Genomic DNA, 26,722 nt, shown 5'->3' on the forward strand with positions numbered 1-26,722 from the left:
AGAGAGGGGACGTCTCAGGAGGAGGGAGGAGGGAGGAGAGAGGGGACGACTCGGGAGGAAGGAGGAGGGAGGAGAGAGGGGACGACTCGGGAGGAGGGAGGAGGGAGGGGACGACTCGGGAGGAGGGATGAGGGAGGAGAGAGGAGACGACTCGGGAGGAGGGAGGAGGGGAGGGGACGACTCGGGAGGAGGGATGAGGGAGGAGAGAGGAGACGACTCGGGAGGAGGGAGGAGGGAGGGGACGACTCGGGAGGAGGGAGGAGGGAGGAGAGAGGTGACGACTCGGGAGGAGGGAGGAGGGGGACGACTCGGAGAGAGGGAGGAGGGAGGAGAGAGGGGACGACTCGGGAGGAGGGAGGAGGGAGGAGAGAGGGGACGACTCGTAAGGAGGGAGGAGGGAGGAGAGAGGGGACAACTCGGGAGGAGGGAGGAGGGAGGAGAGAGGGGACGACTCGGGAGGAGGGAGGAGAGAGGGGACGACTCAGGAGGAGGGAGGAGGGAGGGAGGACGGAGGAGGGAGGAGAGAGGGGACGACTCGGGAGGAGGGAGGAGGGGGGAGGAGGGAGGAGGAGGGAGGAGGAGGGAGGAGGAGGGAGGAGGAGGGAGGAGGGAGGATGAGGGAGGAGGGAGGGAGTAGTTCTGAAGACGGTGGAAGCGGTAGAATACCTCTCAGACTCCATCTTCAGATGTACATTGAACGATTGACATGTCAATTCAAAGCGCCACCTTGAAAACATGGAAGCTATTGCCAATTAGGCTCGATGGAGAGGACCACACAATGTTGTTTACATCACATCCAACATCATGTCTCACACTGGCTATATGTTACAGTTGTTCCCTTTAAATTAGACTTTATATCACACTATCTAAAATAGGCAGCTCCTACGTTGGTGGGGAAAATCAAAAGAGTCAGACAGTATATTTCAGGAGAGTAAATGTAGGTCTTGGTTGTATGTGCTGTTTCTAAAGTGTGGCCAGTGATTATCAATGTAAGAATGTGACTTTTAAATACAATATAATACTGTTTAATAGTGTTCTCAAAATACATAGTGTTCTATTTCTATGTCTGCTGCTTGTCCTATGTCCAGGACTGGGGCATTGATCTAGAGTCTAGAGACCAACTGGACAACACTGGTGACAGCTAGGCCACAGAGCCATGGTCTGACCAGGGGAAGAGGACAGACCCTGGAGTAAACTAACCTCTATCCTTCTCTTCTCTCCTTTCTCCATTTCTCCTCCAGGATCTCAGAGAATCAGTGACAGTGAGATCTCTGACTATGACTGTGAAGATGGTGTTGGTGTAGTGACAGGTAATATACTACAGACAGAGTCACACATGAATAGTAATCAGTATAATGTCGATGCAGCTAACTCAGTGGTAAACAGTATATGAACATACAGCTGTATGTATGTCAATGTACTGTACTGGATCATGTGCTGTTTTAAAAGAAGGTAGCTAGCTAAGATACTGCAGCAGCTCTACAAGGAGCAGTGAGTTTCTTCTCCTTCCCTCTGTGCTACAGTAACTAGCTACTCTCCTCAACACAGGCAGCAGACGCCCACGCTAGTCTCAGCCTGCCGCTGCTGCACATCAAATGAGAGGCTGTTGCCAGAGAGAGAGAGAGAGAGTAGATTACTGTAGCAGTCCAGGCAGCACACAGACAGCTGTGTGTGTGTGTGTGTGTGTGTGTGTGTGTGTGTGTGTGTGTGTGTGTGTGTGTGTGTGTGTGTGTGTGTGTGTGTGTGTGTGTGTGTGTGTGTGTGTGTGTGTGTGTGTGTGTGTGTGTGTGTGTGTGTGTGCGCGTGTGTGCGTGTGTGTGTGCGTAATAGATGAGGAGGAAACCCTCCCACCTCTGTAACATTCTCATCAGTCCCCTTCTCACATCACAGCCTCCTCTCTCACTACGCCCATAATATCCCTTCACTCAGTGGGTATACCCCTCTCCTCTCTCTCTCATCTTCCCTTGTTTCCCAGAGATCTTTGCTATTCCCCTTTCCTCCTACCTTCTCCATATCAAACTACTGATACTATACTAAGGGAGAAGAGATGATAACTATTCACAGGAATAGTAGATTGATTGTTTTTTTGAATTGGGATGTCACTGCTGTGGTTTTAACTAGGATAATGCAGTCATTCTTCTCTGCTGGCTCTGTCCTGTTAATTCATATCTGAGCTTCTCTCCTACACAGTATAAATGCTTAACACACAGTTTCTATTCATGTGTGACGCGGCTTGTCAAGAGAATCAATGAATTACATTTGGGTTGTGCACGTAAAGCAAGCTGATTGCAGAGCTGGGTACTTAGTTAGCCCAGTGTTGGGCTGCTGATAGTTAGACTGCAGATGTTAGATAGTGAAATGTAGTGATGTCAGGTGGAATGGGTTTAATGTTTCTCTGTTAAATATGTATGACGTGGTGTTATGCAGGACTTGATTGTGAATCATTTTAACATAATATTCATTCACATAATACTGTCCTTTTTATGTTATCTGGGTTCCTTCTATGTATAATTTGAAGGAATTCAGGTTTCACAATGCAGCAAACTCACTTTCAAACATATTTGGAAGCGAAAATGTAATGATTTGGAGATAATTGATAGAAGTATCAAACTAAAGTAGCCGTGAAGGTGAACTTTTCCTCTCATATTTCATAATGTCTTGTGTTTCCTTCCTAATCCTACCTTTGATTCACGGTTACGTTTAACTCATTTTATTGTGCTATACACTCTATTGAATATTAACCAAGGATAATGGTGCAAAACATTGACCTTTGACCTTAACCATGCTTCCTGGCCATGGATGATTATTGAATAATGATAATCATTCAAGTTCGATGGACTAATCAGTCTAGCAGGGAAAAGTCATTATAATATTTCTGATTTTTGAAAGATATTTTCATGTTTAATGCAAAAATGTTAACCGCAATGACTTGAATCACATGAACATTGAGTTGAGCCCAAGCCCTCATTTATTTGAATATAGAGAGCCTCAGTATTTTGAAAATTTGAAAGCCACCAACCATTATGCCACTGTGTGCAACTTCTGAAAAGTTTGAAAGAATCCTTTGAAAATACATGTTGCTGTTGACAGTTGTTTTTGCAGCAGTGTGTATGGTCAATAGGGAGGAAAGGTTGTAGCCTGGTACCAGATCAGTTTGTGCTGCCTTGCCAACTAGACAAGACAGTACACACAGATCTGGGACCAGGTTAGAGAGACTGCACTCAGAACGATGAGTCTTTCTCTGAATGACTCCTGACATCACTCTCTCTCTCTGTTTCTCTATCTGGTTCTCTCTCTGTATCTCTCTTTCTCTCTCTGTTTCTCTATCTGGTTCTCTCTCTGTATCTCTCTCTCTCTCTCTGTTTCTCTATCTGGTTCTCTCTCTGTATCTCTCTTTCTCTCTCTGTTTCTCTATCTGGTTCTCTCTCTGTATCTCTCTTTCTCTCTCTGTTTCTCTCTGTTTCTGTCTCTCTCTCTGTTTCTCTATCTGGTTCTCTCTCTGTATCTCTCTTTCTCTCTCTGTTTCTCTATCTGGTTCTCTCTCTGTATCTCTCTCTCTCTCTCTGTTTCTCTATCTGGTTCTCTCTCTGTATCTCTCTTTCTCTCTCTGTTTCTCTATCTGGTTCTCTCTCTGTATCTCTCTTTCTCTCTCTTTTTCTCTCTGTTTCTGTCTCTCTCTCTCTGTTTCTCTATCTGGTTCTCTCTCTGTATCTCTCTTTCTCTCTCTGTTTCTCTCTCTGTTTCTCTATCTGGTTCTCTCTCTGTATCTCTCTTTCTCTCTCTTTTTCTCTATCTGGTTCTCTCTCTGTATCTCTCTTTCTCTCTCTTTTTCTCTATCTGGTTCTCTCTCTGTATCTCTCTTTCTCTCTCTTTTTCTCTCTGTTTCTGTCTCTCTCTATCTGTTTCTCTATCTGGTTCTCTCTCTGTATCTCTCTTTCTCTCTCTTTTTCTCTATCTGGTTCTCTCTCTGTATCTCTTTTTCTCTCTCTGTTTCTCTATCTGGTTCTCTCTCTGTATCTCTCTTTCTCTCTCTGTTTCTCTATCTGGTTCTCTCTCTGTATCTCTCTTTTTCTCTATCTGGTTCTCTCTCTGTATCTCTCTTTCTCTCTCTTTTTCTCTCTGTTTCTGTCTCTCTCTCTCTGTTTCTCTATCTGGTTCTCTCTCTGTATCTCTCTTTCTCTCTCTTTTTCTCTCTGTTTCTGTCTCTCTGTCTCTGTTTTTCTCTTTCTTTCTCTCTGTTTGTCTCTATATTTCTCTCTGTAACTCTGTTTCTCTCTCTCTTTCTCTATGCTTCTGTCTCTCTCTGTTTCTCTTCCTGTCTCTCTCTGAATCTCTGTTTCTCTCTGCCTCTCTCTTTCCCCCTCTCTCTCTGTCTCTCCAGACTACCGGCAGAACGGCAGGGACCTACATAGTTCCACGTTGTCTGTCCCCGAGCAGGCGATGTCATCCAACCACTGCTCGCGGTCGGCAGACATGAACCGGGCGCGGTCGCGGTCCCCCAGTGTCCCCCCTCCACAGAGGTAACTCCCCCATCTCACTTGTCCCCCGTCCAGCCCAGCATCCCAAGTTGTATCCCTTCCTCAAAAACAGTTTGTGCCAAACAACACCACAATGGGAACTGAGAACCTCAACTGATATCAGAGGTTGTCCTTTAAGTGGTATCTCTGTGATAGTTGTCTTGATAGTAAAATGTTTAACCCATATAAACGATACTGGGATCTCACTCACGCTGACAATGGTTGCATTAAGGTGAGTAGGTGCATCCCCTAGCCACTAGTGGACACTGTGGGGAGTTTGTACTGTGACTGTACCGTACTAAGGGGGTGATCCAGTGATTCTGTTGTGTACAGCAGAAGTCTGGACCCCGGCTATGACATTGACCCCGCCTCGTCTCAGTACAGCTCCTCCAGTAGAGTGGACCGGCGCAGTGTGTCTGATGACCACCACTCACCTGACAGGTAGATACCCCTGTCTCACACAGCTTGACACAGCCTAACACAGCCCCACACAACCTCACACAGCCTCACACACCAGCTGCTGCAGACAACACTACCAACTAGGACTGACAGGGTTCCAACCCGGGTTGTCTCCGAGCCACAAGACTGTGTAACTGTTAGACCTCTGAGCTGAAGCCTAGGCATTAGCTCGGGAGCTAACCCAAATGTTCACATGAGCGCTGTTTCACTGAACTGCCTCCGTTACACAACCTTACACCTGTTTAATCCCCCTGATGCTTTCACACCTACAAACTGCTATACGGATATCTCACCTAGTGCTCAAAAGTCAACCTGTCCCTTTCCCCAACCTGTCCCTTTCCCCAACCTGTCCCTTTCCCCAACCTGTCCCTTTTCTAAGAACTCCAATTTCCTCTCTGATGTCCTGCATTAGGTGAATCTTTAACTAACCTCTTCTCTCCTTTGTGTTCAAATCGTGTTGCCTTATGAATACTGAGGGGGGATCATTAACACCAGTGCTCAGACTCATTAGAATCAACAATCTGTATCCCAAATGGCACCCTATTCCCTATAATAGTATACGACTTTTGAACATGGCTCATAGGTTCAAGATTCAAGTTTTATTAGTCGTAACGGGATACACATGGTATACACCGTCCACCGTCTCCACAACAACAATAACAAATAAGAAAAGATAAGCATAGGGCTCTGGTCAAAAGTAGTGCACAATGTAGGGAATAGGGTGCCATTTGTGACACATTCTGTGTTTGTCTGGGGCCATGTGGTGTTGTGATGTTCCTTCCTCCACCATACCTGAGACTATAGAAATAGAATCTCTAGAATGGACAACCCCAGTTATAACCCATCGGTGTACTGTCAAATTGCTGTGGTCTGAGGGGCCTTCCCCATTCTAGTCATACTGTTTGTTCCGCTATAGCACCAACACCAGCCCAGCGTCTCAGACATACAAGCTCAGCCTTGGCACAGTTCTCTTCTCCTTACTTACCCCCTCCCATCATTCAATTAAGGGTATTTGATATTTCTGAGGCGAGGATGGCTGAGGCAGCCTAAATCAGGGCCAGACACAGGAAATGCACTTATCTAGATTGTGTGTGACAGACAGTTGCTCACTAAGACTGTATTTCAGCTTCCCCTTAATCAACTGCTGCTGTTATTTATTGAAAACAGTTGAAAATTATGAAACAGGAAATGAGTCATGGGGTGCATACCAAATGGCACCCTATGCCCTGTAAAGTGCACTACTTTTGACCAGAGCCCTATGGGCCTTATTATTTCATTATTTTGGGGAATTTACATTTTTTAGAGGTTGTTTTATATTGCCTATGTGTTATTTTGTTTTGAAATCCAACAACACATTAATGTACTTTTGTTTGTTTTTCATTTTATTTTGTAAAGTTATTAACTAATGCAGAAATGAATGTACAGACATTTGGAGAGTTAGGGGGCGAGTCCAACAACATACAGTAACTCCAACAACATTCAGTATTTTACACGGTTTGGATTGAATTCACTGGGACTGATGTTGGTTTACAGCAGCATGTGTGTTACAGTACAAAACAGTAAATTAGGAGCGCCTCATCATGCATCTCAATGGGCTTTCTAACCTGAGGAAGGACTGCACCAATATCCTCCCCTCTTCCATGGCTGTACTCCTCCCTTCTCTCCTCCAACACTGTACCGCCCCCTCTCTCTCTCTTTCTCTCTCTCTCCCTGTGTCTCTCTCTCGCGATCCCTCTCTCTCTCGCTATCTCTCTTGTTCTCTCTCTCTCTCTCCCTTTGTCTCTCTCTCGCTATCTCTCTCTCCTGTGTCTGTCTCTCGATCTCTCTCTCCCTGTCTCTCTCTCTCTCTCTCTCTCTCTTTCTTTCTGTCACTCTCGCTCTCTCTCTCTCACCCTGTGTCTCTCTCTCGCTATATCTCTCCCTCTCTGTGTCTCTCTCTCTCCTCGTGTCTCTCTCTCTCTCGCCCCATGTGTCTCTCACTCTCTCTCTTTCTCCCTCTTCTCCCTCCCCATTCAGCCCCATTCAACCATGTCTCTGTTCTCTCCCTTCATGTCTCGCAGCCATTTTCTCACCCTACCTCGATCCAGACGCTGTCAACCTAGTGATGATCATCAGAAGGAACCCAGGTAGACTCTTACCTGACAGTGCATGTTCCTCCCTCCATCACACCCTCCACTTCGCCCCCTGTCTGTCTGTAGGAAGCTGCTGGCCTATGGAGCTTCAAGTCTGTTTTGGTTTAATGTCAATGGCGCACAAACCTATCCACTTCACATCCCAATTCAATGCCATTGACGACACAACGTGTGGTGGGGTGTGGTGGGGTGTGGTGTGGTGTGGGCAGCCAGGGATATATTTCTCCCTTCCCAGACAAATATACTGTATATGCATAAGTGTAGTGTGTGGCCTTTTGTAGTCAGTAGAATTAAACAGGTGGACCACTCCATGGCCCATATACTCAGAAAGAAAAGGTGCTATCTAGAACCTAAAAGAGTTCTTCTGCTGTCCCCATAGGAGAACCTTTTGAAGAAACCTTTTTGGTTCCAGGTAGAACCTTTTTGGTTCCAGGTAGAACCCTTTTGGTTCCAGGTAGAACCCTTTTGGTTCCAGGTAGAACCCTTTTGGTTCCAGGTAGAACCCTTTCCCCAGAGGATTCTATATGGAACCAAAAGATACAGAATCAGGATCACTCCTCATTTCGGCTTCATAAACACATACATATCCTCTCTCCACATACTTTTCATACATTTGCCACAGTTTCATCATTGATTACATATCTTTACTGGTAGACAAATACAAAGCCCTCTATTTGTTATCTTCAATTGTACCCTGAGATATACCTCAAAGAAACTAGCCTGTCAATAGTCTGAAATGGATGTGTCCTGTTGTTTTTTTCTGTTTGTGAAGAGTTGTCCAACAGAGGTAGTTCCCCCTGCCCAGTGCCCACCCTGTGTTGTACCACTGTATATATCAGTATATGAATCCTATATATCTGATATGCACTCCTTATGGTGGCTACCCATCCACAGTGGTCAAGGTAGATGTTATGTTTGGATCAAACCACAAGAGAATAGTAGAGGTATAGAGAGTTGGTGCGCCCCCATCAACTGCCCCCTTAACAGTCTACAAAGTTGGTGCGCCCCCATCAACTGTCCCCTTCACAGTCTACAGAGTTGGTGCGCCCCCATCAAGTTGTCCCCTTAACAGTCTACAGAGTTGGTGCGCCCCCATCAACTGTCCCCTTAAGTCTACAGAGTTGGTGTGCCCCCATCAAGTTGTCCCCTTAACGGTCTACAGAGTTGGTGCGCCCCCATCAACTGTCCCCTTAACAGTCTACAGAGTTGGTGTGCCCCCATCAAGTTGTCCCCTTAACGGTCTACAGAGTTGGTGCGCCCCCATCAACTGTCCCCTTAACAGTCTACAGAGTTGGTGCGCCCCCATCAACTGTCCCCTTAACGGTCTACAGAGTTTGTGTGCCCCATCAACTGTCCCCTTAACGGTCTACAGAGTTGGTGCGCCCCCATCAACTGTCCCCTTAACAGTCTACAGAGTTGGTGCGCCCCCATCAACTGTCCCCTTAACGGTCTACAGAGTTTGTGTGCCCCCATCAACTGTCCCCTTAACAGTCTACAGAGTTGGTGCGCCCCCCATCAACTGTCCCCTTAATGGTCTACAGAGTTGGTGCGCCCCATCAACTGTCCCCTTAACGGTCTACAGAGTTGGTGCGCCCCCATCAACTGTCCCCTTAACAGTCTACAGAGTTGGTGCGCCCCCATCAACTGTCCCCTTAACGGTCAACAGAGTTGGTGCGCCCCCATCAACTGTCCCCTTAACGGTCTACAGAGTTGGTGCGCCCCCATCAACTGTCCCCTTAACGGTCTACAGAGTTGGTGCGCCCCATCAACTGTCCCCTTAACAGTCTACAGAGTTGGTGCGCCCCCATCAACTGTCCCCTTAACGGTCAACAGAGTTGGTGCGCCCCCATCAACTGTCCCCTTAACGGTCTACAGAGTTGGTGCGCCCCCATCAACTGTCCCCTTAACGGTCTACAGAGTTGGTGCGCCCCCATCAAGTTGTCCCCTTAACAGTCTACAGAGTTGGTGCGCCCCCATCAACTGTCCCCTTAAGTCTACAGAGTTGGTGTGCCCCCATCAAGTTGTCCCCTTAACGGTCTACAGAGTTGGTGCGCCCCCATCAACTGTCCCCTTAACAGTCTACAGAGTTGGTGTGCCCCCATCAAGTTGTCCCCTTAACGGTCTACAGAGTTGGTGCGCCCCCATCAACTGTCCCCTTAACAGTCTACAGAGTTGGTGCGCCCCCATCAACTGTCCCCTTAACGGTCTACAGAGTTTGTGTGCCCCCATCAACTGTCCCCTTAACGGTCTACAGAGTTGGTGCGCCCCCATCAACTGTCCCCTTAACAGTCTACAGAGTTGGTGCGCCCCCATCAACTGTCCCCTTAACGGTCTACAGAGTTTGTGTGCCCCCATCAACTGTCCCCTTAACAGTCTACAGAGTTGGTGCGCCCCCATCAACTGTCCCCTTAATGGTCTACAGAGTTGGTGCGCCCCCATCAACTGTCCCCTTAACGGTCTACAGAGTTGGTGCGCCCCCATCAACTGTCCCCTTAACGGTCTACAGACTTTGTGCGCCCCCATCAACTGTCCCCTTAACAGTCTACAGAGTTGGTGCGCCCCCATCAACTGTCCCCTTAACGGTCAACAGAGTTGGTGCGCCCCCATCAACTGTCCCCTTAACGGTCTACAGAGTTGGTGCGCCCCCATCAACTGTCCCCTTAACGGTCTACAGAGTTGGTGCGCCCCCATCAACTGTCCCCTTAACGGTCTACAGAGTTGGTGCGCCCCCATCAACTGTCCCCTTAACGGTCTACAGAGTTGGTGCGCCCCCATCAACTGTCCCCTTAACGGTCTACAGAGTTGGTGCGCCCCATCAACTGTCCTCTTAACAGTCTACAGAGTTGGTGCGCCCCCATCAACTGTCCCCTTAACAGTCTACAGAGTGTTTGTGCACCCCCATCAACTGTCCCCTTAACAGTCTACAGAGAGATGGTGTGCCCCCATCAACTGTCCCCATAACAGTCTACAGAGAGTTGGTGCGCCCCCATCAACTGTCCCCTTTACAGTCTACAGAGAGTTGGTGTACTTCCATCAGTTGTCCCCAACTGTCCCCAGGGTCATGTGAAAACCGGGTTCCTTCCACAGGTTCATGACCTTCTCTCTCTCTCTCTCTGTCCCACCTGACCAACCTGGTATTAAGGTCTTCTTAAACCACACATTGACTCCCTCTGACCGCTCTCTTTTCGCCAGCCGCAACCACCACATATCCAACATCAGTCGAGAAGAGGCTGTCAGGTTACTGCGCTCCACTAGGATGTCCCGAGCCCACTCAGAGGGCGCGTACTCCTCCTCTGCTTCCGTCGACTATGACTACAAGAGGTATTCACATTACAGTGTCTCTACGTATATTTCCACAGTCAGCCATTTTGTGGGTCTTTTTCTCTGTAGTCGTCTGTATAACATAAAACATTTTCTATGTGATTGTAAAAGGTGATGAACCCCACGTGATATCCTGGGTGATATCCTGGGTGATATCCTGGGTGATATCTGGTTCAGGAGCATGTCATCACAGCTCTGCTCAAGTTGTGTACTAGACCCATAAACCACACAACTGCCTCCAATTACTGTGTAATATAGAGGCTGCTGCGAGCTCTCGTGTCTCCACATCGGTTGTGACACATGTATCGTCCTCTGTTGCTGTTTTGTTGTCATGCCTACTAGTCTACCATCAGTGGTAAGATGACAAGTTGTGTTTGTGATCAGTGGTGTCCTGTTTGTATCTGGCTAAATAAAGACTGGCTGGTCATTGGTAGCTCTGATGCTCAGCTCTGCAGGTAATACTGTATAAGGGCTGCATTGAACAAAAGGACACATGGCCTTTTGATGCTGCTGGTAGTAATGGGATGTTTACCTTTCTTTATTAATGCACGGTTGTCTCTCTAACATCACCTCCGCCATCTTGGATGGCCTGGATCATTATCAACAGTGGTTAACTGTATGTCTGCAGTTTGATTTGATCTGGCCCTCTCTGTCTTCAAACCATGTCATTGTCATTGTGATGAAGGACAATATGGCCGACAGGTCAGTACCACATGAGTGAAAGATGTTTTTATCTGAAGACAAAGGCCATTTCTCCATGCTGACTCTGAGGGTCTGTCTGTTTCTCTTCTGTCCTGGACCTGAGTGACTTTCTCTATGCTAAGAGTGCTAAGTATGGGAAGCTCAGCACTGCCCCATGCCTAGGCTGTTCCAGCCCTATGATGGCCTAGGATCAGGCTTAGGTTCCCCCCAAGTGCATGTGCCAGGCCCAATGTTGTGATGTGCCAGTTCAGCGGGCTGGGCCAAGCCAGGCTCTCCCAAAGTCCTTATATAGTGCACTACGTTTGACCAGAGTTCTATGGGCCCTGGTAAAATGTAGTGCACTAAATAGGGAATTGGGTGTAATTTGGAACGCAACGTCACACTCTCAGCACCCCCTGGAGAAATGCTGCAAATAGCTCCTCCTGGGCTCCCATCGCTGCCATCTGGCTGTCAGTCAAAAACGACACATCGTGCATTGTCTCTCCAGGAGAAAAAACAATGAGTCGTCAGAACTGAGGCAGCGCAACTGACTTTATTAAAGTGTCACAAAGTTTCCCTGAGCGAGGCTGCGGACCAGATAGCTTCACTCTCTCTGTCTGTAGATTGGCAGGGAGATGAATGGTTCTCACATCCCATGGCAGTAACACAGTCACAGAGGAGAGGAGATGTCCCTTCCACTCCCATTCCAACTGTGTGCCTTCTCTTTCTGCTATAGTTAGAACCATTAGGAGACAGACAGAGGGAGAGGGAGAGGGAGAAGGGGGAGAGAGAGAAGGGGGAGAGAGAGAAGGGGAGAGAGAGAAGGGAGACAGAGAGACCGAGAGGGAGAGACAGAGAGGACGAGAGGGAGAGAGAGAGAGAGACAAAGAGGGAGAGACAGAGAGGACGAGACAGAGCGGGAGAGACGGAGAGGGAGGGAGAGAGAGAGGGAGAGAGAGTGAGGGAGAGAGAGAGAGGGAGAGAGAGAGAGAGGGAGAGTCAGAGAGAGAGGGAGAGTCAGAAAAGCGAGAGAGAGACAGAGAGGGAGAGTCAGAGAGAGTGGGAGAGTCAGAGAGGGAGGGAGAGTCAGAGGAGCGAGAAAGAGACAGAGAGGGAGAGTCAGAGAGAGAGAGAGAGAGAGTAGAGTGGCTCAGAGCCCCGGGTGAGTCGCTGTGGCCCGTGCGGCCCCTGAGAACAGGTCCCTGCCAGCACAGTAGATCTAGACAGTGACCTTGGATAGACGCCATGCTTCTCACACTGTTGGCTGTAGAACTGAACTAAAGTATTTGACTGTGTCCCGAATGGCATCCTACTCCCCTTACATGGACTACTTTTGACCAGGGCCCACAGGGTTAAGATGGCAAGTCTATATTGAGTGGGACCTCATTTTGTAGCTGCTTCGGTAGATGTATAGTTTTAGCAGGAGGAATGCAGTGGGAGACAAGGTATTAACAGTGTAGATGTTACAGTAGATGTATAGTTTTAGCAGGAGGAATGCAGTGGGAGACAAGGTAATAACAGTGTAGATGTTACAGTAGATGTATAGTTTTAACAGGAGGAATGCAGTGGGAGACAAGGTGATAACAGTGTAGATGTTACAGTAGATGTATAGTTTTAGCAGGAGGAATGCAGTGGGAGACAAGGTATTAACAGTGTAGATGTTACAGTAGATGTATAGTTTTAGCAGGAGGAATGCAGTGGGAGACAAGGTATTAACAGTGTAGATGTTACAGTAGATGTATAGTTTTAACAGGAGGAATGCAGTGGGAGACAAGGTGATAACAGTGTAGATGTTACAGTAGATGTATAGTTTTAGCAGGAGGAATGCAGTGGGAGACAAGGTAATAACAGTGTAGATGTTACAGTAGATCTATAGTTTTAGCAGGAGGAATGCAGTGGGAGACAAGGTATTAACAGTGTAGATGTTACAGTAGATGTATAGTTTTAGCAGGAGGAATGCAGTGGGAGACAAGGTATTAACAGTGTAGATGTTACAGTAGATGTATAGTTTTAGCAGGAGGAATGCAGTGGGAGACAAGGTATTAACAGTGTAGATGTTACAGTAGATGTATAGTTTTAGCAGGAGGAATGCAGTGGAAGACAAGGTATTAACAGTGTAGATGTTACAGTAGATGTATAGTTTTAGCAGGAGGAATGCAGTGGGAGACAAGGTATTAACAGTGTAGATGTTACAGTAGATGTATAGTTTTAGCAGGAGGAATGCAGTGGGAGACAAGGTATTAACAGTGTAGATGTTACAGTAGATGTATAGTTTTAGCAGGAGGAATGCAGTGGGAGACAAGGTATTAACAGTGTAGATGTTACAGTAGATGTATAGTTTTAGCAGGAGGAATGCAGTGGGAGACAAGGTATTAACAGTGTAGATGTTACAGTAGATGTATAGTTTTAGCAGGAGGAATGCAGTGGGAGACAATGTAATAACAGTGTAGATGTTACAGTAGATGTATAGTTTTAGCAGGAGGAATGCAGTGGGAGACAAGGTATTAACAGTGTAGATGTTACAGTAGATGTATAGTTTTAGCAGGAGGAATGCAGTGGGAGACAAGGTATTAACAGTGTAGATGTTACAGTAGATGTATAGTTTTAGCAGGAGGAATGCAGTGGGAGACAATGTAATAACAGTGTAGATGTTACAGTAGCACCGGTGCTGTAGTCGATCTAACTAGAGTTTTATTGTTTCTACTGTGCAACAAAGGCATGCAACATATTATCAGAGTATATACTAACCACACCAGACTTGGGCTGTTTGAGTTATTATTTTGACCGTGTTGAAATCCCAAGGGAATATCCTGAACGGTAGAGAGAGAGAGGGAGAGCTATGGTAAACTACAGTATCCATCCCAACACACCTCTAGTAAGTAACAAGTCGTTAGATTCCGACATCTCCTTTACTGTTCAAAGCCATCAATCCCTGGACATAACGACCTGAGGTTCGTAGACCACAAATGATTATGATGATGGTCACCATCATTAAAGTCTCAGGCAACGTAAGGTCGTTCACTGGCTCATGAAGTGTCCGTGTTGCAATTGGCTGGTCGACAACTGGAGTGACCGCTGTGTTGCAATTGGCTGGTCGACAACTGGAGTGACCGCTGTGTTGCAATTGGCTGGTCGACAACTGGAGTGACCGCTGTGTTGCAATTGGCTGGTCGACAACTGGAGTGACCGCTGTGTTGCAATTGGCTGGTCGACAACTGGAGTGACCGCTGTGTTGCAATTGGCTGGTCGACAACTGGAGTGACCGCTGTGTTGCAATTGGCTGGTCGACAACTGGAGTGACCGCTGTGTTGCAATTGGCTGGTCGACAACTGGAGTGACCGCTGTGTTGCAATTGGCTGGTCGACAACTGGAGTGACCGCTGTGTTGCAATTGGCTGGTGTAGAACAGGACGCAGGAAGCATAGCCTCTGCTGGACAGCTTTTCACTCTAACATTTGCTATTTTACTGTGCTGCCACCGTGTCCTCAGTGTTTGGTGTTTGTTTTAGGCTTTGCAAATGCTGCTCATGTCAGATGATAATCCACATCTGGGCAAAATAAGGTATTTTTCTTCATGAGCATTTGCAATGACAATGATATAACTAACTGATGTGACCTGATTTTCAGATATACACATGCTACTGAGATGTAATGACACTTACTGCCTATGAAGACGCTTATGGAATAGCACGATACAAAACAACAGCAAATTCATGTTTTTATTGTACATAATGATACTGTGTAGATTTTCTTGTGTACACGGTGTATGTATGTGAAATGCATTTTATTCAATTTTTTTCCCAAAATACTCAGTGGCAAAAATATATTTTATTTATCCAACTACATTTCAGATACATTTTGCAATAGCAGGGCGGAGACAGCTTTCGGCATGTGCCTTGCAGGAGTATAGTAAGCTAGTAGGCTGAATGGAAACCAACAAACACATGCTAATCCACGATTCTCTCACATCTCACCCAGTGTCTTTCACTCACAGACAGATTCCAAAGGCCTCCCACTCATTCACTCAGTCACCTACCACAGATGAGTGACACATTGTTCCCTGCCTGTCCCTCCCTGTCACACCTGCTATGGCCCTATGGGGCCCAGCCCAGGGACCCAGGGCATGCATCACTCTGCTGTATCATGCCACCTGATCATCAGCAGCAGCTTCCTTCCCTTCTCTCAATAACGTGTTGCAGGAACCACGGAGCCGTTGACAGGCATGTGTATCACAGCAGGTCCAGGTCAGCTGACCAGCGTCCCGCGCTAGAGCGCACCACCACGGAGCGGCCCGACTCCGCCCTCATGAGGTCCATGCCGTCTTTACCCTCCGGACGCTCCGCCCCTCCCTCACCTGCCTTAACGAGGTGACCAGACAGACTCATCTACAGGAGGCTGGTGTCACTATGAATCAGACGATGGCCTCATTGTAATGGCTGGAATGGAATTCATGGATTGGAATCAAACACATGGGTTTGATGTGTTCCATACTTTTCCATTTCTGCCATTGCAGCCGTCACAATGAGCCCATCCTCCGATTCTTCCTCCCACCAGCCTCCACTGCATAGCTACTGCCCCACCAATCCAAAGAACAACCAACAACCACCACCCACCCCTCTCTCTGCCTGTCTCACTGCAACCAACCACCAACCCCCCACCACCCACCCAGCATCCAATCAGCATCCAGCCAGCTCACCACTTTATCATTTACTCCGCCCCCCCCCCCTAAAGCAACGAATGGTGCTGCATTTCCTTCCCCATCCCAGACTGGTAGTAGACTAGATAGTAACTCTTTTTGTTTCTGGAACACACTACTTATACACTACTTTGACTGAGTATAGTAGTGATGGATCACCATTGTGCTTTTCTTTTTTTACTAACATTACCTGTTATAATCCTGTAATTACATTTTTTATTCCAGTTGGTTTTTTTTCTAATCTTTTGTAGACCGTCAGATCGCATGGTCGCATTGGTCCACATTGGTCCACATTGGTCCACATTGGTCCACATTGAACGGACGCCCATGGGTGCTGTCCTCACTCTTTCCTTGCAGCTTAATGGGTCGAGTGAAACATACGATTCATCACCTTTGTTGCAAAACTGATGCTACATTATCTCTAGCATGTCATGTGCCAAATGTCATTGTTTTGATGGGTTTTAGAGTTCGTCAACTGGTAGGTGCTGACATGAATTAGAAGGAACCCAGATACCCTGCTTTGGCCTACACCCTGATATGTAGAATTTATTCAAATCAGTCAGCAACCTACCAATTACAAATGAGCTTGATCATCTGTTATGTGCTTTTAATTAGAATAAGACACCAGTAATCAGGCAATAACTTTTAGTCATTCATGTTTAGCAAATTAAGTAATAATTCAAGCTCCAGTATTTGATGCTTCTGCATAGCCTGACTTCAACACATATTGTCAGAATACAGTGTTCAGTGGACACAGATGCTCAACTGGCAGATGGTGTAAAAAGATAATACAAGTCTTATGGGAGAAAGAATATCTATTGAGAATACGTTCAATACGATAGACTGAGAAAATATACTACAGAAAGTGAAAGGTAGTTAGTTATTAACTTGATCAGGTAATTGATAAGGTAATTGACCAGGTAATTGCCCAGGTAATTGATAAGTTCATTGATCAGTTCATTGATCAGTTCATTGATCAGTTCATTGATCAGTTCATTGATCAGTTCATTGATCAGGTAATTGATCAGTTCATTGATCAGGTAATTGATCAGTTCATTGATCAGGTAATTGACCAGGTAAATGATCTGTTATGTGTCCAGCTTTCACCGATCCAACAACATGGCAGCTTCCCTGGTTGAGCATGGACATGATTGTACACAACATGGCAGCTTCCCTGGTGGAGCATGGACATGATTGTACACAACATGGCAGCTTCCCTGGTTGAGCATGGACATGATTGTACACAACATGTCCAGTATATATGTGAACTGACATATATATGTGTTTGATACAATTTATTTTCCATGTTTGGTTCATTACCAACCCCAGTAGACAGTAGTAGTTTGTTTGTTTGATGTGTTGCTGTTTCTACAACCATCCTATCCTCTTACATAACAAAGCAAAGCACACTGGGAAATGTAGTCCGTCTGCTTGTCCGGGGCCTTCCAACCAATCACAGGTCATCTCTGTGCCTGACCTCTGATCCTTGACTCATCCAGGCTGTACCATTTTGTGCCCCCCCTGTAGGGCGAACCCCCGCAGCGGATCGGCCCAAACCAGCCCCACCAGTACCCCCATGTCTGACAGGAGAGGAGGTCGGCAACTACCACAGCTTCCACCCACAGGGACCAAGGGCAGAAGTAAGTTCTCAGCTTCATTTTCCATGCCCAGCTCTGGACCTCTCTGGTTGCTTTGGTTTGGTGAAACCTTAAGGCTTTGCTCCATTGGTCACTATGGTCACTTACTTCGGAACAGGTTTGACTTTGATTGAAGCATCTCTTTGTCAGAAGCAATTGTTTCTTGTTATTTGCTAGTCTTTACCTGGGTATGGCACCTTGAGATATTGGTTATTTTGTGCCATTAACCTCTGAGTGGGAAAAGACTCATAGCAAGTTTAACAGATACTGCTGTCTGTGGGTTCTCTCTGGTCAGTTGCTCATGAACGACAGAGCTTGGCTCAGAATCCCTGTGTCTTCTGTTTTAGTGAGTTTGTTGTGTGTTCTTATGGTCTCAGTACTCTATATGTTGTCAGTGTTAACCAGGGTGTCCTGTGGAAGGTTTACAACATGCATTGTAACCTTAGTCAGTGATATTGGTGATATTGTCTCTTCATAAACATTTGCTGTTTTTTTTTATTTTAACATATCTACTTGGTTCCTTTTTTCCATTCCTTCCTCAGACGATGGAGAAGAAGGAACAGAACCTTGTGAAGGTCTGTAACATAGAGTGTAGGTTTGGTCTTTCACAGGAGGTGGGAGTTAGAGAGTTAGAGAACCCCCCTGTGAAAGGCTGAATCTGTCTGCAACGCAAGGACCAGGGTCCTGTTCAGTAGAGCACATCAAAACAAAATGTTTTACAATGAGAATCTAGATAATGATTCTGTGTACTTATTGGATATTGATTCTGTGTTCTTATTGGACAAGTTCAGAGAGAACCTCCCTGTTTCACTACGTTTCAAAAGGTTTCCTCTCTACTGAACAGCCCTGATTTACAGTGGTCCACAGCACCCCCTGTCCTGCTCTATGTTGCAGCCTGTGTGTCTCTCACTCCCTGACTGTGTGACCTAGCAGTCCTGTGTCCTAGCTTAGCCTCTTAGTCTTCTTCTGGTTCCTACACTGGGTCAGTGTTGTCATCTAGCATCGTAGCTTCCATGTTTTTCAGTTGTCATGAGGTCTACTGTAGTTTTGTGTTCTATGTTGAACAGTCCTCTGTTTCGTGTTATGACTTCAGAGTGCTCAGGTGAAGGTGAGACGTGTCACTGGGGGTTGTGGCGTGGATACGGTGCAGTAGACTATTTGTGTTTTAAACGTGTGATTCCGTAACCAGTGTTGTTAGTTGTAAAGTCATTTATCCAGAAACAAAGTAATACATGATTCACTTTTTATTGAGTCTGGGAAGGCTATAATGTAGTGCCCTTAACTGTCCCTGGTACAAGAGGTATAATTGAGCTGCATGCAGAGCGTTCATCTACTTCCTCCTGTACTGTAAGACTCTCCTTAATGAGAAACACAACTACTACAGACAGCGGGATCCTGCTTCTCTTACTGAAGCTCTTCAGGGTCACAGACAGAATGACATCTTAAACCGTTTGATTCTTCAGCACAAATGTATTGTTCTCGTTTCTCTCCCTAAAATGTTCTGACAGGTTGTAACAGAGTGTGTCACATGATGTAAGGGTGTGGTGATGGAAGGGAGGGGATGAGCCTGAGTTCTCTGGAGCCGCGCTGTGAATTGACAGATTAGCTGAGTGGTGATTGGAGGGAGCGGGCCACGGGAGAGAAGGAGAAGGGAGCAAGAGAGAGAGAGAGAGGGAGAAGAGCAGAGAAAGAAAGAGTGAGAGGGAGAGGGGAGCGGGAGAGAGAGCAGAAGGAGAGAGAGGGAGGTAGAAAGCAGAGAGAAAGAGAGAAAGCCTAGCCGGTGCTGAGAACTTGTCAAAGCACTCCCAGAACTCCTTCATCATCGTCAGAAACCATGAGCACTCCTCTCTCCTCCTTGTCTGCAGCCAGCCAGTCTCTCTCCTGCCCTCTCTCTCCTATACCCCTTCCCGTCTCCCCATCTCTCCTTTGTCCGTCCTCTCTCTCCCTCTGTCCCCATCTCTCTCCTCTCCCCCTTCCCCTCTCCCCCTCTATCCTCTGTCCCTCCTCTCTCTCGCCCTCTGTCCCCATCTCTCTCCTCTCCTCTCCCCCTTCCCCTCTCCCCCTCTATCCTCTGTCCCTCCTCTCTCTCTCCCTCTGTCCCTATCTCTCTCCTCTCCCCCTTCCCCTCTCCCCCTCTATCCTCTGTCCCTCCTCTCTCTCGCCCTCTGTCCCCATCTCTCTCCTCTCCCCTCCCCCTTCCCCTCTCCCCCTCTATCCTCTGTCCCTCCTCTCTCTCTCTCCCTCTGTCCCTATCTCTCTCCTCTCCCCCTTCCCCTCTCCCCCTCTATCCTCTGTCCCTCCTCTCTCTCGCCCTCTGTCCCCATCTCTCTCCTCTCCTCTCCCCCTTCCCCTCTCCCCCTCTATCCTCTGTCCCTCCTCTCTCTCTGTCCCTATCTCTCTCCTCTCCCCCTTCCCCTCTCCCCCTCTATCCTCTGTCCCTCCTCTCTCTCGCCCTCTGTCCCCATCTCTCTCCTCTCCCCTCCCCCTTCCCCTCTCCCCCTCTATCCTCTGTCCCTCCTCTCTCTATCCCTCTGTCCCCATCTCTCTCCTCTCCCCATACCCCTCTCCCCCTCTATCCTCTGTCCCTCCTCTTTCTTCTCATGGGCTAATGGCAGAGGGTGGGAAAATGGGGGAGGTATTCTAATGTATCGATCCGACCCTGGGCTGACACTCACACAGTGCCCTGCAGCGTGACACAGCCAGGACTTATCTAATCATGGCACTAATGCTGCTGCTGCACGTGGTACTGATCCATAGAGGCCAGGGGACTGGGGGTTGTCTGGGCTGGGCCGGGCTGGGCTGGGCTGGGCTGACTGGGCTGGGCTGACTGGGATTCAAATAGGAGGGTTGTTTGAAATGTTGAGGTAACAGAAATCAAAGCAGAACAGGGAATGTGTATCCAGTCAGTTGTGTGTGATTGTACCTTTGTGTTCCCGACCTAGACAAAGGATCCATGTTGTTGCACCATACTGGCTTTAGTTAGATTTGTATTTATTTAACCTTTTTGTTTAACCAGGAATTCCCATTGAGCTCTGTAAACCTCTTTTACAAGGTGGACCTAGATGTTGTGATATAGTATCTGTGGTGACCCCTGTTGAACCGTCCTGCCCTGCTTGTATTGTTCCTTTATGTGGACAGGGAAGTCAACATTGAGACCTGTACTAGCTTTGACGGCTTTAGCCACAAACCAAGTGATATCTAATCAGCCCCTGTTCCTGTTGTTATCTATCTGTCTCTACTACGACCCTCGACCGCTCAGGGGGAACATGGGAGGAGCTTGAGCGGCCTACTGGTGACTTTTGCCCTCTAGAGCAGTACGAGGGAGAGCGAGGTGCATCTATCTACTGGTGTGTCTCAGAGCAGACTGAGCCTTAAGACTTCCTGGTTCACCTCTGTCACCTTTATGTATGTGCCTCTCTGCTGAGAACTGCACGCCAGATCTGGGTCCAATACATGATGTACTTAAGCTGCACTTTATTTAGTTTGCCTGGTACCATAGGAACCAATAGAATAGTCCCAGAACACTGCAAACTTTAATTTGACCCTGCCTGGTCCACACAGCCTGTACTGGACTATGATGTTGTACCATCTTTATAAGCCCTACAGCCATTCTGCCCCTCAGCCAAAACCCTTAAAATATGATCATTTTTTGAGTCAGTACTGTTCTTTATGAATGTACTGGCTTGAATGAGAGTGTCCAGGGTTGTGTTGGCAGGAGCTGGAGTTTCCCACAGGTCTCTCTTCCTAGTTCCTCCTCACCCATCTGTCTGTTCATTCATTCAGTTAAGTCTTCTGTGTGATAGTAATAGAATATCTTGGTCATGAAACATGCGCTATACTTTATGGGTTTTCATATCTGTATGCATTTGGTCTGTGTGCAGGCTTGTGTACTTGTGTTCTTACAAGTGTGCAGGAACGTGTGTTTGTGTGTGGTCATGCGTGTGTGTGTGTGTGTGCCTGCCTCTGTGCATGCATCCGTGTTCCATGATCTCATAAAGCTCCGTCTGTGTGCCACTACCGTTCAGACTGTGAGGACAGGCCTCAGCCAGGCCCACCTGTGAATGGGAGGAAAGGCAAGTGCACTCAGGAGTGTGCCATTGTTGTGGTGTGTCCTCAATAGTGCCCTCAGGGGTGTATCAGTGCTGTGGGACTCTGCATGCCAGTTAGAGCTTCCATAGTTAATTTAGTCGACTTTCTTCCGTGTTTCTGTCTCTCTTTTATCCACATTTCATATTTTCTGAGATGATGAATGTGATTGATTAGATTTGGGTTGATTTGCAGTGTTTAACTAACCGCAGGAGTGGAGGTTGGGTGAGTGTGTGGTGATGATAACGATGATGATCTTCATCATTATGACGATGATGATGATGAGGTTGAGACGGATGCTAATATAACAGTTTTGTCTCCCTGAGCTCATATAGTCGTGCGTGCCCCAGCCCCATCACAACCACACACCACTAATCTACATTGCCCTTTAATTGAAGGGTTTGAGAATCAATGTTCAGCCCTTTGTCCCCATGTCACAACCACACAATTCAATAGAACAGTATTAGTTACATATACTGTATAGCTCCATGGTCAAATCTGCCGTTTGGAATTAAAGATCATTTCAATTAGACATGTAAGATTTCGTGCTTCAGTCAAAGCGCCACTTATTGAGATTGAAGTCAATCTAGTGGAGGAAAAGGGATGCATGCTGGGATTGCAGTTTGAAGAGTTTAAGTTGAACCAGTCACCTTAGACACAACATTCATGCAACTGGTTGTTGGTCGTTAGTAGATGTTGCAATTTAAATGCCAATTGTCATGAAACTGTCGATAACAGCTTGTAAATATCATTTTTGATAATGGGCCAACAAAAAAACAGATCTGCTGTATTCATTTGATCACTCTGTTATCACAGATCATTTATTTGCACAGCAGGAAATACAAATTGTAGTCTATTCAAGGTTTAAAAAGGCTTCTAAAGTTTGTAATTTCCACTTGAAAATGTCAGACTTGATTTGACCTAACGAAAGATGTGTCAACCCCTACAAAAATGTCCATTAATTTACATTTCCTGTTGCTGCAGAATTATTTTCCTGCTGTGAGAAACAGGGTCAAATTAAGATAGTCCATCAATTCAGAAGACCATTACCACTACTGGCCAGCAGATGGCGCACAATTCATAATCTTTAGTAAGGAGCTGTCCATGATTGCAGTGCTGAACCTGGCTGCCTTTCCCTGTCGCGACCTCGTTTCACAATGAAGACACACAGGCAAACACGGTCTACATATTAATGATAATGAAACAGATTAATTAATACAGCTGTATTTTTCTTTTGCCTATCCTGTAGATTTTTTATCAACATTGTGTGGCTCCTAATACCCATTCAATGTATCCCATCCATAAAAATAAATGTATTAAAAAATATATATATTTTATTTTTACTAGGCAAGTCAGTTAAGAACAAATTCTTATTTTCAATGACGGCCTAGGAACAGTGGGTTAACTGCCTGTTCAGGGGCAGAACGACAGATTTGTACCTTGTCAGCTCGGGGATTCAAACTTGCAACCTTTCGGTTACTAGTCAAACGCTCTAACCACTAGGCTACCCTGCCGCTCCAGATATGTTGATTCCTCCCATGCCCCTGTACCCATGATCCATATAATAAGTAGTGAGTGTTGACCATATAGTTGACCATAACTCTCTTCACCACAGGATGAACTGTGTTCTCTCCCAGGTGACTGTCAGTGAGGTATCTTAGGGTTTTCCTGAGTGCAGCACCATTAATGGAGAGAGAGTTATAGACATTTTCCAACTGTTTGATTACACCTCATGGTGAATATTGATGGAATCCATCCCACATGTTTAAATAGGAAAGTTTCATTCAATTCAAAACACTTTATTGCCATAAATGTACACAAGACAAAAAATCATCTTTGACAGGAACACTGTTTGTTGTTGTTTGCTGATGAAAGGAGCTCCATGCCCCTCTACTGTGAGTGTTGTCAACAGCTCCTCTGTCTGTCTGTCTGTCTGTCTGTCTGCCTGTCTGTCTGCCTGTCTGTCTGTCTGTCTGCCTGTCTCTCCCTGCCCTGCCTCAGAGGTGACATGGGAGGACCAGAAAGGCCTCAATGGTTCTCTTTCTGAGGGAGGAACACAGCCAGGTTTGTCTTGGGCTGCGGTCCCAAATTGCACCCTATTTCCTACAGTATGTAGTGTACTACTTTTGACCAGGACCCATAGAGTACTGGTCAAAAGTACTGCACTATACAGGAAATAGGGTGCCATTTGGGACACACACTTGGAGTGGAGACCTGATGACTTCAACCTAATCTTTGCCCCTGTGGTTATCCTTATCCAAATGTCACAGAGGCTCTGACCTCTGTCCTTCTCCTCTCTGTGATGTGCAGTGATGCAGTGCAGCATGGTAGTGGTTTGGTAAGTGGTTTGCTGAGTTTGTTTTGTGGTCGGGTCTCTGAAAACTATGACATTTTAGTTTCTTTTAAACATGTCTAATTAATCTCCATAACTTATGGTTTCTGGTCTGGGCTGTAGATTTACATGTAAAAGAGTGTTGCCAGGCAAATCAGCTGTGAATGTTTGTTTCTCAATTATCTCGTTGAGTATCCATGGAAACACATATGTACATGTAAATCTCCATGTATGAAAGAATTACATGTAGATCAATTATGAACCCTTATTATGTGACTGAGTGGGCGTGAGGGACGGACTTCTGGAAGAGTTGTGTCAATGGAAATTGTATATAGGCCCTCTGGAGACAATTAACTTGATTGAAGATCATTTTGAGGTAGATGAGATGAGCATCACTGAAAGTGTTATCCATGATGATAGTCAGTAGAGCTTCTCTTACTGCTGAATGAAAGTAGACCGGCTCGAACTGATACATCATGAATCCATTAGCTAACACCTTGATAAAATGCACCATGCTACCAGGACACTGGGACACATTGGAATTAAGAGTTGCATACTGACTGTTTTACTTGGTGTAGTTTCCTAGTTATCACCAGTTTGCTTGCCATGGATTGTAGTGTTGTGTTGTGGTCTTTACTGAACTGTAGCTCAGTGAGGGCAGTAGTTAATGACTTCAGCTTTAATGAAGCTTCAATGTTAGTCTATCTCTGTCTCTCTCTCTTTCTCTGTCTCTCTGTCTCTCCCTTGCTATCTCTTTCTGTCTCTCTTGCTATCTCTCTTTCTCTCTCTGTCTCTTTCTCTCTCTCTCTCTCTCTCTCTCTCTATCTCTGTCTCTCTCTCTCCCTGTCTCTGTCTCTCTCTCTCTCCCTCTCTCTCTCTCTCTCTCTCCCTGTCTCTCTCTCTCTCTCTCTCTCCCTGTCTCTCTCCCTCTCTCTCTCTCTCTCTCTCTCTCTCTCTCTCTCTCTCTCCCTCTCCCTCTGTAGTGCACAGATTATGATACACCCACTATTTTGTGAAAGCATGACATGTGACTGAAGCAATATGCTGAAATCAATGAATATGTTTTCTGCTGAAGCCATCATGATTCAACTATGATTCATAGAATGTTTGCAGTCATACTGTCAGTGGTATTGTACAACTCAACTCTGTGGGTCAGTATGCCCATACTGTCAGAGGTATTGAACAACTCAACTCTGTGGGTCAGTATGCTCATACTGTCAGAGGTATTGAACAACTCAACTCTGTGGGTCAGTATGCTCATACTGTCAGAGGTATTGAACAACTCAACTCTGTGGGTCAGTATACTCATACTGTCAGAGGTATTGAACAACTCAACTCTGTGGGTCAGTATGCTCATACTGTCAGAGGCATTGTAAAACTCTGTGGGCCAGTATGCTCATACTGTCAGAGGTATTGAACAACTCAACTCTGTGGGTCAGTATGCTCATACTGTCAGAGGCATTGTAAAACTCTGTGGGCCAGTATGCTCATACTGTCAGAGGTATTGTAAAACTCTGTGGGCCAGTATGCTCATACTGTCAGAGGTATTGTAAAACTCTGTGGGTCAGTATGCCCATACTGTCAGAGGCATTGTAAAACTATGTGGGTCAGTATCCCCATACTGTCAGAGGTATTGTAAAACTCTGTGGGTCAGTATCCCCATACTGTCAGAGGCATTGTAAAACTCTGTGGGCCAGTATGCTCATACTGTCAGAGGTATTGTAAAACTCTGTGGGTCAGTATGCCCATACTGTCAGAGGCATTGTATAACTCTGTGGGTCAGTATGCTCATACTGTCAGAGGTATTGTATAACTCTGTGGGTCAGTATCCCCATACTGTCAGAGGTATTGTATAACTCTGTGGGTCAGTATCCCCATACTGTCAGAGGTATTGTATAACTCTGTGGGTCAGTATCCCCATACTGTCAGAGGTATTGTATAACTCTGTGGGTCAGTATGCTCATACTGTCAGAGGTATTGTATAACTCTGTGGGTCAGTATCCCCATACTGTCAGAGGTATTGTATAACTCTGTGGGTCAGTATCCCCATACTGTCAGAGGTATTGTATAACTCTGTGGGTCAGTATCCCCATACTGTCAGAGGTATTGTATAACTCTGTGGGTCAGTATCCCCATACTGTCAGAGGTATTGTATAACTCTGTGGGTCAGTATGCTCATACTGTCAGAGGTATTGTATAACTCTGTGGGTCAGTATGCTCATACTGTCAGAGGTATTGTATAACTCTGTGGGTCAGTATGCTCATACTGTCAGAGGTATTGTATAACTCTGTGGGTCAGTATGCTCATGCTGTCAGAGGTATTGTATAACTCTGTGGGTCAGTATGCCCATACTGTCAGAGGTATTGTATAACTCTGTGGGTCAGTATGCTCATACTGTCAGAGGTATTGTATAACTCTGTGGGTCAGTATGCTCATACTGTCAGAGGTATTGTATAACTCTGTGGGTCAGTATCCCCATACTGTCAGAGGTATTGTATAACTCTGTGGGTCAGTATCCCCATACTGTCAGAGGTATTGTAAAACTCTGTGGGTCAGTATCCCCATACTGTCAGAGGTATTGTATAACTCAACTCTGTGGGTCAGTATGCTCATACTGTCAGAGGCATTGTAAAACTATGTGGGTCAGTATCCCCATACTGTCAGAGGCATTGTAAAACTCTGTGGGCCAGTATGCTCATACTGTCAGAGGTATTGTAAAACTATGTGGGTCAGTATCCCCATACTGTCAGAGGTATTGTAAAACTCTGTGGGTCAGTATCCCCATACTGTCAGAGGTATTGTATAACTCTGTGGGTCAGTATGCTCATACTGTCAGAGGTATTGTATAACTCTGTGGGTCAG

General features: G+C 46.2%; 1 protein-coding gene across 8 annotated transcripts in view; it reads left to right on the forward strand.

Annotated features, from left to right (window-relative positions):
• LOC135520382 (regulating synaptic membrane exocytosis protein 2-like) overlaps positions 1 to 26,722 on the forward strand; it is a 249,172-nt gene that overhangs the window by 157,667 nt on the left and 64,783 nt on the right. For 6 of the 8 annotated variants that reach the window (XM_064945884.1, XM_064945886.1, XM_064945887.1 and 3 more), the window contains 5 exons: positions 1,242 to 1,310; positions 4,382 to 4,520; positions 4,851 to 4,958; positions 15,308 to 15,475; positions 17,332 to 17,444. In XM_064945884.1, coding sequence (XP_064801956.1) covers positions 1,242 to 1,310; positions 4,382 to 4,520; positions 4,851 to 4,958; positions 15,308 to 15,475; positions 17,332 to 17,444 — 597 coding nt within the window. Of the gene's footprint in view, positions 1 to 1,241; positions 1,311 to 4,381; positions 4,521 to 4,850; positions 4,959 to 10,300; positions 10,430 to 15,307; positions 15,476 to 17,331; positions 17,445 to 26,722 lie in introns of all 8 variants that reach the window. The other 2 variants (XM_064945892.1, XM_064945888.1) reach the window with 2 other exon arrangements.

Source organism: Oncorhynchus masou, chromosome 29, assembly GCF_036934945.1.
Source record: "Oncorhynchus masou masou isolate Uvic2021 chromosome 29, UVic_Omas_1.1, whole genome shotgun sequence".
Lineage (NCBI taxonomy): Eukaryota > Metazoa > Chordata > Actinopteri > Salmoniformes > Salmonidae > Oncorhynchus > Oncorhynchus masou.